General features: G+C 47.4%; 1 protein-coding gene across 2 annotated transcripts in view; it reads left to right on the plus strand.

The window, feature by feature from the left end:
• Positions 1-14,854, plus strand: part of N4BP1 (NEDD4 binding protein 1) — a 29,986-nt gene extending 15,132 nt beyond the window's left edge. Inside the window, exons 5-8 of one of the 2 annotated variants that reach the window (XM_073554984.1) lie at positions 9,795-9,891; positions 10,173-10,280; positions 10,935-11,042; positions 11,547-14,854. In XM_073554984.1, the coding sequence (XP_073411085.1) occupies positions 9,795-9,891; positions 10,173-10,280; positions 10,935-11,042; positions 11,547-11,889 (656 nt within the window). In that variant the 3' untranslated portion in view covers positions 11,890-14,854. Of the gene's footprint in view, positions 1-9,794; positions 9,892-10,172; positions 10,281-10,934; positions 11,043-11,157; positions 11,304-11,546 lie in introns of those variants that run through there. The other variant, XM_073554985.1, reaches the window with a different exon arrangement.
• The last annotated feature ends 23 nt before the right edge of the window (positions 14,855-14,877 follow it).

Genomic DNA, 14,877 nt, shown 5'->3' on the forward strand with positions numbered 1-14,877 from the left:
GCCTGCAGGAAGCTGGCTTCCTCAGTGCCTGCAAAGCGCAGGCAAGAGGAAGTCTTCTTCAATGCCTGTGACAGATTGCTGATCTGTCACTGTGATCTGTGATGTGACAGATCAGCAATCTGTCACAGGACAGTGATGTCCCACCTGGGACTATGTAATAAAGTAAAAAAAAAGTGTAAAAATAATTTTAAAAAAATCGCCAAATAAATTAGTAAAAAAAAAAAAAAATATTCCCCAATAAATTCATTTTTTGAAAATAAAAAAAAACCCAAAACAATAAAAGTACACATATTAGGTATCACCGCGTCCGTAACGACCCGCCCTATAAAACTGTCCCATTAGTTAACCCCTTTAGAGAACCCCTTAAAAAATAAAAAACGAAGCAAAAAATAATGATTTAGTATCATACCGCCAAACAAAAAGTTCAATAACGCGCGATCAAAAAGACGCATATAAATATCCATGGTACCGCTGAAAATGTCATCTTGTCCCGCAAAAAACGAGCTGCCATACAGCATCATCCGCAAAAAAATAAAAAAGTTATAGCTCGCAGAATAAAGCGATGCAAAAATAATTATTTTTTATATAAAATTGTTTTCATTGCAAAAAACCGACAAAACATAAAAAAACGAGCTAAATGAGGTATCTGACCCGAAGAATAAAAACGCTTTATCAATTTTACCGCACGCGGAACGGTGTAAACGCCCCCCCCCCCCCCAAAAGAAATTCATGAAACGCTGGTTTTTGTTCATTCTGCGTCCCAAAAATCGGAATAAAAAGCGATCAAAAAATGTCACGTGCCCGAAAATGGTACCAATAAAAACGTCAACTCGTCCCGCAAAGAATAAGACCTCACATGACTCAGTGGGTCAAAATATGGAAAAATTATAGCTCTCAATATGTGGTGATGCAAAAACTATTTTTACAATAAAAAGCGTCTTTTAGCCTATGACAGCTGCCAAACATAAAAACCGCCATAAATAGTAAATCAAACCCCCCGTTATCACCCCCTTAGTTATGGAAAAATAATAAAATAAAAAAAATGTATTTATTTCCATTTTTCCATTAGGGTTAGGGTTAGGGCTAGGGCTGAGATTAGGGTTAGGGCTTGGGTTAGGGCTAGGGTTAGGGCTGAGGTTAGTGTTAGGGGTGTGTTGGGGTTAGGGTTGGAGTTAGAATTGGGGGTTTCCACTGTTTGGGCACATCAGGGGCTCTCCAAATGCAACATTGCGTCTGATCTCAATTCCAGCCAATTCTGAGTTGAAAAAGTCATATGGTGGTCCTTCCCTTCCAAGCTCTGCCATGCGCCCAAACAGTGTTTTACCCCCACATATGGGGTATCAGCCTACTCAGGACAAATTGCAAAACAATTTTAGGGGTCCAATTTCTCCTGTTACCATTGGGAAAATAAAAAATTGGGGGCAAAAATATCATTTTTGTGGAAAAAAATGATTTTACTCTGTCGCCTAATTGGGGGACACAGAGCCTTGGGTGTTATGCTGCTGTCCACTAGGAGGTGACACTGCATAATCTGAAAAAGATTAACTTTGGCTCCTCCTCTGCAGTATACACCCCTGGACGGCGTCAGCCTTCTCCAGTTTTTGCTTAGTGTCGCAAGGAGGCACACCTTTTTTCTTCCGTTTTTTTCCTTTTTTTCACGGAAATACAGATGAAGAAAAGTGGGTCTCCAGCGAGACTCCCGGCATGGCTCCCTCCTCGGTCCCCTATTAGGGGTACCCGGTTGAGGTCGAGGTGGTTTTTTCCCCATGTCGCTCCCTCCCCAGTCCCTCGGGTCCTGGTTCGAGGTCGAGACCCCCCTCCTTCCCCAACCCCTTTAAGGGGTCTGGGTTGAGGTTGAGGCGAGGATGAAGACCCCCTGACGGTGACAGACGCACCCTCCCTAATCCCCCGCAGGGGGTATTAGGTTGAGACGCCTCAGGTAGGGTCGGAGATCAGGCGGCATTTCGCAGCTTCCAGGGACCCCAGGCTGGCTGAGGGATCCTGTTGGGGCCGGGGGAGGGTGCGGACTGGATGGCACAGCAGAGACAGGGTTTTTCTGCGTCCCTGTCTCTGCAACAGCAGCGGCTCCATAGCGCTTTAGGGGCACCCGATACAAAAACCGCTACCCCTGCTACCCCCACCGCTATGCAGTCGACCATTCTGGGGGGGTCTGGTACACATCCGCCCCCCCCCCCCCCCCCGGACTACCGCGCCGCTCTGGAGCCCTCCTGGGCATCAGGCTTCTAATTTAGGCCGCGGCTTCGGCCTAGCCGAAGCCGCCGCCTTTTCCCCGCCCCCTGGCCCGCCCCCCGGATGACCAAAATGACACGCTGGAGTGTCATAGAAGGGGCGGATTGAGGCAGAAAGGGCGCGTTTTTACACAGCCCAGCGCGCCCTTTTCAGCTCTCCGCCCCCTCCTCAGAGCCCCGGTGGCCATTTTTTCTGGATGAGATCCAGGAGAGGAGCATCACAGCGGTCTCCGGGGGGCACAGAACTTGGATCTGTCGGCGCTGGACCTAGGGGCACACCGGTGGGGTAAGCTCACAGCTGGGTTCTCATACTCAGCTGTGAATCCATACTTCCTATAAGGCTTTCTGTGGGTTCCCTCTGCGTAGCCACCCCTGTTCGATCCCTAATAGCCAGCCTCTGTGCACTATGCCGGGCTCAAGGAAGAGAACCAGGCAGGAATGTTTCTATGCATTCTGCACAGCCTGCAAAGCCACGCTCCCTAGTGGCAGCACGTATCCGCACTGCCGGGACTGCATCCAGAACTCTGGGTCAGAACCCCAGGGAGTCCCTCCTGACGCTTCAGCGTCACAGGCCACGCCGGAATGGGCAACTCAGATGTCTCAGTCTATGTCACAGTCCATAGACAACCTAACTGCTACATTACTGCAAGCTCTGCAGAGTCGGGCCCCGGCTATGGACGGTACACAGCATACGGACAGCTTGTCTCAGGAACATGCTGCTTCTGACTCTCACAGTCGTAAGCGGACCCACAGGTCTCGATCACCTAAGTCGCACTATAGCACAAGGTCGTCCCCCTCTAGAGAGAGACAGCGTCATTCCAGGTCTCCTGGACAGTCCCCTGCCACAGACAGTGCAATTTACCACAGGGATCCCCCATCACAGAAGACCCCCGCCCCAGGTCGCCCTCCAGGGATCACCTTAGCGAGGCACAGGATTCGGAGGGCATCTGTGACTCCGACTCAGATAATGAAACGGAGAGGTCCGTGGTACCTTCTCCCCCTAGCAATACAGCGCTAGTTGAGGACATAATTTCTGCCATTCATCGGGTGCTAAAAATTCCAGAGTCGCCCCCGGAAGTCCCAGAACATAGGATTTGCTTCGAAAGTGTTCAAAAACCACCTAAGATCTTCCTTAATCACGATGAGTTTGAGAAAATACTTACCAAACAGTTTGCGCAGCCTGACAAAAAATTCGCTAATCGCAAATATTTGGAAGCGAAGTACCCCTTCCCACAGAAAGACACCAAACAATGGACAGATCCACCTGAAGTGGACCCTCCGGTTTCTAGGCTAGCAGCGCAGACTTTACTCTCTCTGCTGGATAGCTCAACCCTCAGGGACGCAGCAGACCGGCAAGTAGAACGCATGGCTCGTTCTATTTTCGAAGCGGCAGGCGCCTCTCTGGGCCCTGCATTTGCTTCAGTTTGGGCATCCAAGGCCTTCCTGGCTTGGGCCAAAAAACTACAGGAGGGTCTTCAGGCTTCAAATCCTGAACTCTCGGACCAAGCGGTCCAGATGGCAGTGGTAGCAGACTACATGATTCATGCAGCCCTGGATTCCGCCAGAGGTGTAGCGGGAATAGCATCAAACGCCATCACGATCCGACGCATCCTCTGGCTGCGAGAATGGAAAGCAGATGCGGCCTCAAAGAAGTCCCTCACGCGACTTCCGTATTTTACTGGAAGACTTTTCGGTGAAAAGTTGGACACCATGATAGCCAATGCCACTGGGGGTAAGAGTACCTCTCTCCCTCAACTAAAACCGGAACGCACGTTTAAACGAAGAATCCAGACGCGATTCCGATCCTTTCGGAATTCCTCAGGCTGGTCCGTTTCGCGCCCAGTGCAAAACCGCAACCGTTCTCCACGCAGAGACAACCCACGGACTCAGCAGCGACCGGGCAGGGCTTGGCAGTCGAAAGCAGGCCAAGCGAAACCCAAGGGAGGAAAACCTCAGAACTTCACTTCATCATGACTCGAGACCTCCGGAAGACACCCCACCAGTAGGCGGCCAACTTTTACTCTTTCAGCAAGTCTGGCTGCCTATTACAGAAGACAGGTGGGTCAGGGAAATAGTGTCTTCCGGATACAAGATAGAGTTCACTTCCGTTCCACCGAACCGGTTCTTCCTTTCTGTTCCTCCAACACCACCAGAAAAGGCTCGTGTTTTCCACCAAGCGGTTTCCTCTCTCCTTCAATCAGGAGTTGTGGTGCCGGTTCCCGCGAACGAGAGATTCCGAGGATTCTACTCAAATTTGTTCGTAGTCCCCAAGAAAGGAGGCGGCGTCCGACCCATACTGGACCTAAAACAGCTCAACAATTACGCATTTCCGCATGGAGTCCCTCCGGTCCATCATTGCATCCATGGAGCAGGGAGAATACCTCGCCTCCATAGACATACAGGATGCGTATCTCCACATACCAATTGCTCCCGCCCACCAAAGGTTTCTCAGGTTCGCGGTCAACCAAAACCACTACCAGTTTGTCGCCCTTCCGTTCGGACTCGCCACGGCTCCAAGAACGTTCACCAAAGTCATGGCGGCCACCATGGACGTCCTGCACTCAAGAGGCATCCTAGTCGTCCCGTACCTGGACGACCTCCTCGTCAAGTCTCCCACTTTCAAAGACTGCGAGGTCAGTGTCTCAATCACTCTAGACACTCTGAGTCGCCTGGGATGGCTAGTCAACCTACAGAAATCGTCGACCATCCCAACTCGGACTCTAACATTCCTGGGAATGGTATTCGACACCGCCAGGGGCCTGGTGCTCCTTCCCAAGGACAAGACACTGGCCATCCGTCTGGGAGTTCGCACACTCCTTCGCAGTCCTCCTCGATCTCTCCGGTTTGCCATGAGAGTCCTCGGCCGGATGGCAGCAGCAATAGAGGCAGTGCCATTTGCCCAGTTTCACCTCAGGGTCTTTCAACTAGCCATGCTCAGATCTTGGGACAGGAACCCCTTCTCCCTCGACAGGGAGTTCAGGTTGACGTCATCAACCAGGAGGTCCCTGCATTGGTGGCTCAAACCAACCTCGCTTACACGAGGGAAGCCATTCCTCTCCGGACAATGGAAGATCCTGACTACAGATGCAAGCCTGACAGGCTGGGGGGCGGTGCACCTACATCACAGGGCACAGGGCAAGTGGTCACCGAGGGAAGTGACATTGCCCATCAATGTTCTGGAAATCAGGGCCATTCTCTTGGCACTGAGAGCCTTTCATCACTTGCTTGCAGCCTCGCACATACGGATACAGTCGGACAATGCCACGGCTGTGGCATACGTGAACCACCAAGGCAGGACCCGCAGCGCCCAGGCGATGAGAGAAGTGGCTCATATCCTCCGCTGGGCGGAAGACACAAGGTCGGTACTTTCTGCGGTACACATTCCGGGTGTAGAAAACTGGGAAGCCGACTTCGTCAGCAGGCAAGGAATGGACTTGGGGGAGTGGTCTCTCCATCCCGAGATTTTTTACCAGATCTGTCAACGCTGGGGAACCCCGGATGTGGACCTAATGGCATCCCATCTCAATACCAAGGTTCCCAATTTCATGGCCAGGACACACGACCCGCGGTCGCTCGGAGCGGATGCCCTGGTCCAGGACTGGTCCCAGTTCCGACTCCTGTACATTTTTCCACCCCTCCCCCTAATCGCCAGGGTCGTGAGGAAGATCAAGCAAGAGGGAGTTCCGACCATCCTCATCGCGCCAGACTGGCCCAGACGTACTTGGTACGCCGACATCGTCCAACTTACGGCAGACGCCCCCTGGCGTCTACCCGACCGTTACGACCTTCTGTCTCAAGGTCCGTTCTTCCACCAGAATTCAGGGGCTCTCAATTTGACGGCATGGCCCTTGAAACCTGGATTCTAACCCAGGCAGGTTTTTCACCGGCAGTCATTACAACTATGATCAGAGCAAGGAAGCCTGCCTCCGCCAAGCTCTATTATCGTACCTGGAGAGCTTTCTTTTCTTGGTGCGAATCTCATGGACAAGTCCCACTCCCTTATTCCCTCCCGAAGGTACTAGGTTTTCTTCAATCGGGCCTAGATGCCAAGCTATCCTTAAGTTCGCTTAAGAGTCAGGTGTCGGCGCTTTCAGTCCTTTTTCAAAAGCGCATTGCTATTAAACCGCAAGTAAGGACTTTCATCCAGGGAGTTTCCCGATTGGTTCCTCCCTACAAACGTCCGCTGGATACGTGGGACCTCAATCTGGTCCTGACAGCATTGCAAGCTCCACCCTTCGAACCTCTTAGAGGAGTTCCACTCTCCATTCTGTCTCAGAAAGTGGTTTTTCTAGTGGCGATCACCTCGTTACGCAGAGTGTCGGAATTGTCAGCACTTTCCTGCAGACGGCCTTTCCTAGCCTTTCACCAGGACAAGGTGGTTCTCCGCACGGTACCATCCTTCCTTCCGAAGGTTGTGTCCAACTTTCACCTTAATGAAGAGATTTCACTGCCTTCCCTTTGCCCGGTTCATAGAGTGGAGAAGGCTCTGCATACGCTTGACCTCGTCAGAGCATTGCGAATTTACGTGTCCAGGACTGCACCTTTCCGGAAATCTGATTCCCTCTTCATTCTTCCGGAAGGTAGTCGCAAGGGGTTGCCGGCTTCCAAGGCTACCCTTGCCAGGTGGATCAGGTCCACCATACATGAGGCCTACCGACTTAACAGTTCCCCTCTTCCGGCCGGTATCACGGCACACTCTACACGGGCAGTAGGGGCCTCCTGGGCCATTCGGCATCAGGCTTCGGCACAACAAGTGTGCAAGGCGGCCACTTGGACTAGCCTACACACGTTTACGAAACACTACAGTGTTCATACCCAGTCCTCAGCGGATGCGAGCCTGGGTAGACTGGTTCTGCAGGCGGCAGTACCCCAAGTCTAGGGGACTGTCAGCACAATATTCATCCACTGCTTCCCACCCAGGGACTGCTTTGGGACGTCCCAAGGTTCTGTGTCCCCCAATTAGGCGACAGAGTAAAGGAGATTTTTGTGTACTCACCGTAAAATCTCTTTCTCTTAGCCTTTAATTGGGGGACACAGCTCCCACCCTGTTGCCCTTACGGGCCGTTGTTTCCTGTTGAGTTCTCATATTGTTCTTTGAGCTCGTACATAGTAGCCTTCTTACAGGCATGGTTATGTTATTTGGTTACGTTCCTCCTTATGCTTTGGCACAAAACTGGAGAAGGCTGACGCCGTCCAGGGGTGTATACTGCAGAGGAGGAGCCAAAGTTAATCTTTTTCAGATTATGCATAGTGTTGCCTCCTAGTGGACAGCAGCATAACACCCAAGGTTCTGTGTCCCCCAATTAAAGGCTAAGAGAAAGAGATTTTACGGTAAGTACACAAAAATCTCCTTTATTTTCACGTCCGAGCGTTATAAACTTCTGTGAAGCACTTGGGGGTTCAAAGTGCTCACCATACATCTAGATAAGTTCCGTGGGGGGGTCTAGTGTCCAAAATGGGGTCACTTGTGGGGAGTTTCAATAGTTTAGGTACATCAGGGGCTCTCCAAACGCACATGACACCCGCAGACCATTCCATCAAAGTCTGCATTCCAAAATGGCACTGCTTCACTTCCGAGCCCCGACGTGTGTCCATACAGTATTTTTCTCCCACATATGGGGTGTCAGCGTACTCATGACAAATTGGACAACAACTTTTGGGGTCCAATTTCTCCTGTTACCCTTGGGAAAATGAAAAAATTGGGGACTAAAAGATCATGTTTGTGGAAAAAATACGATTTTTTTATTTTCATGCCCGGGCATTATAAACTTCTGTGAAGCCCTTGGGGGTTCAAAGTGCTCACCACACATCTAGATAAGTTCCTTAGGGGGTCTAGTTTCCAAAATGGGGTCATTTGTGGGTGTTTCCACTGTTTAGGTACATTAGGGGCTCTCCAAAGGCAACATGACACCCGCAGACCATTCCATCAAAGTCTGCATTCCAAAACGTCACTACTTCCCTTCCGAGCCCCGACGTGTGCCCATACAGTAGTTTTCTCCCACATATGGGGTATCAGCATACTCAGGACAAATTGGACAACAACTTTTGGGGTTCAATTTCTCCTGGTACCCTTGGGAAAATAAAAAAAATGGTGACTAAAAGATCATGTTTGTGGAAAAAATACGAATTTTTTATTTTCACGCCCGGGCGTTATAAACTTCTGTGAAGCACTGGGGGGTTCAAAGTTCTCACCACACATCTAGATAAGTTCCTTACGGGGTCTAGTTTCAAAAATGGTGTCATTTGTGGGGGGTTTCCACTGTTTAGGTACATCAGGGGTTTTCCAATCGCGACATGGTGTCCGATCTCAATTCCAGCCAAAAACGTCAAATGGCGCTGCTTCCCTTCCGAGCTCTGCCATGCGCCCAAATAGTGGTTTACCCCCACATGTGGGGTATCAGCGTACTCAGAACAAATTGCACAATAACTTTTAGGGTGCGGTTACCCTTGGAAAAATAAGAATTGAGGGTGAAAAGATCATTTTTGTGGAAAAAATATGATTTTTTAATTGTACCGCTGTACGTTATAAACTTCTGTAAAGCCCTTGTGGGTTCAAAGGTCTCACCACATATCTAGATAAGTTCCTTGGGGGGGTCTAGTTTCCAAAATGGGGTCACTTGTAGGGGGTTTCCACTGTTTAGGTACATCAGGGACTCTCCAAACGTGACATGGCGTCCGATCTGAATTCCAGCCAATTTTGCATTGAAAAAGTCAAACGGCGCTCCTTCCATTCTGAGCTCTGCCATGCGCCGAAACAGTCGTTCCCCCCCACATATCAGGTATCTGCGTACTCAGGACAAATTGCACAATAACTTTTGCAGTCCAATTTCTCCTGTTACCCTTGGTAAAATAAAAAAAATTGAACCTGAAGTATTTTTTTTGTGAAAATAAGTTAGATGTTCATTTTTTTTTAAATCAAAAAAATTCCTGTGACGCACCTAAAGGGTTAATAAACTTCTTGAATGTGGTTTTGAGCACCTTAAGGGGTGCAGTTTTTAGAATGGTGTCACTTTTGGGTATTTTCTATCCTATAGACCCCTCAAAGTGGCTTCAAATGTGATGTGGTCCTAAAAATAAAATGGTGTTGTAAAAATGAGAAATCGCTGGTCAACTTTTAACCCTTATAACTTCCTAACAAAAAAAAAATTTTGGTTCCAAAATTGTGCTGATGTAAAGTAAACATGTGGGAAATGTTACTTATCAAGTTTTTTGTGTGCCGTATCTCTGTGATTTAAGGGCATAAAAATTCAAAGTTGGAAAATTGCGAAATTTTCAAAATTTTTGCCAAATTTCCATTTTTTTCACAAATAAACGCAAGTTATTTGAATGAAATTTTACCACTAACATGAAGTACAATATGTCACGAGAAAACAGTGTCAGAATCACCAGGATGCATGGAAGCGTTCCAGAGTTATGACCTCATAAAGGGACAGTGGTCAGAATTGTAAAAATTGGCCCGGTCATGAACATGCAAACCACCCTTGGGGGTGAAGGGGTTAATTGGAGCCGTACTAACACATCACCATTGTGTTTCCTTTCCTACAGAGCAGCAGTTCCTCCAGCAGCTGGAAGAGCTTGGAATCCTATCGTTCACCCCCTCGAGGACCGTGCTGGGCTCCCGAATCTGCTCTCACGATGACAGGTGTGTAGGCCTCTTATGAGATATGGGACTGTTGCTTTATCGGGGGTCTATTGGGATTGGATGAAAACCGAGAACCCCCCCCACCCCGTGGCTTTGGCACGCACCTTTCCCCCCAACCGCTGTTGGCGTCGGCAGGTACCCCCCCCATGATGTAGACATGTTTCCCCATACTCACTAATCATCCTCCAGCACCCATGCGTTAGATGTCCGCTCGTTAGGGTCTCGGCTATGACGTGTGACCCTTGGCTCCGGGGTAATCCCTATCTTTCCTTTTAATGCAGGTTCCTGCTGCACTTGGCAGAAAAGACGGGAGGAATCATAGTCACAAATGACAATCTCCGGGAGTTCGTGGTGGAGTCTGCGGCATGGACCAAGATTATAAAGGAAAGGTTGGTGCTCCTTGTCCTCAGGGTCCGGACAGTCGGGCTCTTCCCATTTCAGAAAGGGTGGGATGTCGCTCGGGGACGTCAGCGCTAACTGACCCTGAGGCTCGGATACGTCAGCGCTTGCTGACCCTGAGGCTCGGATACGTCAGCGCTTGCTGACCCTGAGGCTCGGATACGTCAGCGCTTGCTGACCCTGAGGCTCGGATACGTCAGCGCTTGCTGACCCTGAGGCTCGGATACGTCAGCGCTTGCTGACCCTGAGGCTCGGATACGTCAGCGCTTGCTGACCCTGAGGCTCGGATACGTCAGCGCTTGCTGACCCTGAGGCTCGGATACGTCAGCGCTTGCTGACCCTGAGGCTCGGATACGTCAGCGCTTGCTGACCCTGAGGCTCGGATACGTCAGCGCTTGCTGACCCTGAGATTGGAGGGAGCGCCCCGCCGCCTCCGCTCTGCGGACCCTGGACTGTGGTACCTCTGCTGCAGTCAGGGTTATCCCTGCTCTGCTCACTCTGCACCCAGAGGACGGACGGCGTGATCAGCTGATATTGTGCACATTCACAGCGTGCGGGATAGGTGCATGATACCTGCCCGTCTGTGCACCGGCCACTCACCTCTCTGTGTGGATTCTCGGGTTCATGTTTTTTTCTCTCTTCAGATTATTACAGTTCACATTTGCCGGCGACATCTTCATGATCCCGGATGATCCACTGGGACGACACGGGCCGAAGCTGGATAATTTCCTCAGCAATCAGCCCGAGCGCAGGTGAGACGTCTCGCCCGGGTCTCCACGTGTCCTTTTACCCTCCCTTCGTAGGATGAGGAATAAGGGGGTAAACTGCCGAGCCGTCTCTATTTTGTGCCTTGATTTGATTTTTCAGGGCGATGTTGAGGCACAGACCTAAAAAGTACTGACCACCTCCAGTGCGGTTACTACTGGGACCAGCAGACTGACACCCCTGCAGCGCCCCCGTTCTCCTCTATATGTTTGTGTCTTGTTTTTAAAAATAAAGCACATTAAAAAGTTTTTCTAAGCAAAAAGGGCTTTTATTATTTTTTTTATTTTGGCCCTATATTTGTGCTCTCCAATGAGCTTTGTGCAGACGGCGCTGTGCTCCAATGTGGATTTTGCTGCAGCCGATAGTTTGCGCTCTCGGCCTTACAGTCTCCGCACACGTAGGATTTATGGCAGAATCGGGGTGGGGTTTATGTTTCCTCATTTCTATATGTTGTACTGACACGACTTGTTTGTTCTCTCTCCTCTCCCCAGAGTTTACCCTCTCACCCCTCCTCGCCCATCGGACAGCGGAGTGTTTTTTCCCAGCAATGACATCTCCGTTTCTGGGATTTTCCCAATGGGCACCGATCACTCCCATCCCAAAGGTTTCCTACCCATAGACAAAAAACCCACATTCAGTCCGGCCATCCGGAACATCCTGCGCCCGCAGGCCGTCGTCCCCCCAAAGAGGACTTATCAGGAGACGTTATTGCTAAAAGACTCGCTCCTAAAAATATTTCCTGAATCCCAACAGGGGGAGAAAATCAACCAGATCCTGTCCGCACACCCGTACATGAGGGATCTCAATGCCTTGTCCGCCATGGTCCTTGACTGAGTGCCGTCATGCTGTTTTATTATATCTTTTTTTTTTTTTTTGTCCTTTTCTTCTTTTCCGGAACCAACATCGGGGGAATTGTCAGTTTCACTGCTTTTGGATTAGAAAAAAACAGCCCTATAAATCCGGTGGAAAGCGAGTAATCGGCGTAGATTCTCCAGAAATGTTCCTAGCGGCTGATGGGGAGAATAGGGCATGATATATGGAAGCCGCAGCTACTACATACATAGTGTGTGTATATATTTATATACATATATATACACATAATATTTGTATTTTTTTATTTGACCTTTGGGTTGGGGGCCGCATGTTTGGTCCATGTTGCACCTATTTGCCAAAGTCACAAGCAGGGACTGCGCCCGTAAAGGTCGATAATGTCCCGTTCCTGATGGCAGGAACACGTCAGCGGAATTTTGTAGTGTATTTTTTTTTATCTTGTATATAGCAGGACCATAGAGTCACATACTATGGCGTACCAAGGGGACGAGGGACCCCGGAAAATATACTATTTATTTTAGATAATTCCTGTTCTGTGGGGTTTTTTTCCTCGTCATTAAGGCACATTACTGTTACACTAGATAATGCCGCAACATCGGCTTCTGCGACAAGATATCGTTTCGTTGTCAATTTAAGTTCATTAGAAAGTTGTCGTCCGTTCTTAGGCTGCAGCCGGTGAGATACTGTTGTTGTTGTTGTTGTTTTTTTTGTGAAAACTTTCACTTTTTTTTCCCGGCATTTTTACTTGTATTTTTTTTATAGGGTTTAACAAAATGTTAAAGTTGAAAATGACAGAAAATGTCCTATGTTATCTGCCGTTTGTTTCGTTACAGTGGCATTTGTTTGGGATGGGGCTGTTTTCAGAAATCAGTAAAGGCAGCATCCTCCATATACAGGGGCATCTCACAAAATGAGAATATCACCAAAATGTGAATTTATTTCAGTTCTTCAATACTAAAAGTGACTCTCCTCTATTCTTTAGAGTAGTTACACACAGAGTGATCTATGTCACGGGTTTATTTCTGGTAATGTTGATGATTATGGCTTACAGACAATGAAAACCCAAAAGCCATTATCTCAGGAAATTAGAATACTTTATAACACCAGCTGGAAAATGATTGTAAAATCTGAAATGTTGTCCTCCTGAAATGTATGATCAGTAAATGCACTCAATACTTGGTCGGGCTCATTCTGGATCAATTACTGCATCAATGCGGCTTGGCATGGAGGCGATCAGCCTGTGGCACTGCTGAGGGGTTATGGAAGCCCAGGTTGCTTTGATAGCAGCCTTCAGCTCGTCTGCATTGTTGGGTCTGGTGTCTCTCATCCTCCTCTTGACAATACTCCATAGATTCTCTATGGGGTTAAGGTCAGGCGAGTTTGCTGCCAATCAAGCCCAGTGATACTGTTGTGTGTACACCAGGTATTGGTACTTTTGGCAGTGTGGACAGGGGCCAAGTCCTGCTGGAGAATGACACTTCAAACTCCATAAAGCTTGTCGGCAGAGGGGAGCATGAAGAGCTCTAAAATGTCCTGGTGGACGGCTGCGCTGACTTTGGTCTTAATAAACACAGTGGACCTACACCAGCAGATGACATGGCTCCCCAAACCATCACTGATGGTGAAGTCACACTAGACCTCCAGCAGCTTGGACTGTGGCCTCTCCACTCTTCCACTTTCGGATTTTACAATGATTTTTCATGCTGGTGTTATAAAGTATTCTAAATTACTCAGATAATGACTTTTGGGTTTTCATTGGCTGTAAGCCATAATCATCAACATTACCAGAAATAAACCCGTGACATAGATCCCTCTGTGTGTAATGACTCTATAGAATAGAGGAGAGTCACTTTTTGTATTGAAGAACTGAAATAAAGTCACTTTTTGATGATATTCTAATTTTGTGAGATGCCCCTGTATATATGATGTTTTTGTTCCTTTTGCAATTTTTTTTTTTAATCTTTTTTATTTATTTTTTTTTTTTCTCTTGAAAAATGGCAAACAGTAAGAAAGAAATAACAAAATGACACTAAGGCTCGGGCGACACTGCGATTTTGGCTGCCATGCCAAATTGTTGCGCAAAGTCCCAGAATGAATAATAAAAAAAAAAACTCCATGAAAATTATATGAATGCACATATATCTTCGGATTATAGGGCTAAATGAAAATAAATATATACATTAATAATTGATTGCTAAAATATATTTTGATCATATAAATATATATAATATATATATATATAAAAATATATAGATGATAGATAAAATCTAGATACATAAAATATATATTTATATTTTAACACATATAAATGTGTTATAAATGTTAAATATATATATCAGATTTATATTGTTATAACAGATGTTATAATATAAATATATGTTAAAATATAGAATATTAAAATATATATCTATTATAATGTATATATTTACATTCATCCTATAATCTGAAGATATATATGTGTGTGTGTGTGTGTGTGCATATGTACATATAATATATATATAATACCGTATATATTATAGTCATATATAATTCCTATTTATGAAAAATGTTTTCATGCAGAGAAAATGTCAGGAATGAGATCTAGTAATTACTGTAGTAAAGACTCCATCAGACATGTACAGTCTCTAGGATGCAGCCAGGACATGCCCAGCCATTACTTAGAGGGCTGAATGCCCAATACAAAGAAGGACGCGGCTCATCGCTGAGAATCGCACGCGGATTTATTTTATTTTGTAACTAAATATTCCATCCATGACAATGTGATGATTTGTGCCGCCGGTGTAGGGATTTTTGCTTATTCTGATATGTAGGGTAACAAATTCTGCCACAAATCTATTGGATTCACCCCTAAATATAAAAAGCCGCCTTCTCCCACCCGTCTCCCCGTGTCCGTGGTGGAAGCCCAGTGTTTGTGTTCAGGTTTTGTAAATGTTTCAGGTCTTTTAATAAAGGAAGTTTATTTTCATTACTACGGATCTGTGCAGTCATTGT

This window comes from Dendrobates tinctorius, unplaced genomic scaffold (genome assembly GCF_039654945.1).
Source record: "Dendrobates tinctorius isolate UK_male_01 unplaced genomic scaffold, ASM3965494v1 ptg000214l, whole genome shotgun sequence".
Lineage (NCBI taxonomy): Eukaryota > Metazoa > Chordata > Amphibia > Anura > Dendrobatidae > Dendrobates > Dendrobates tinctorius.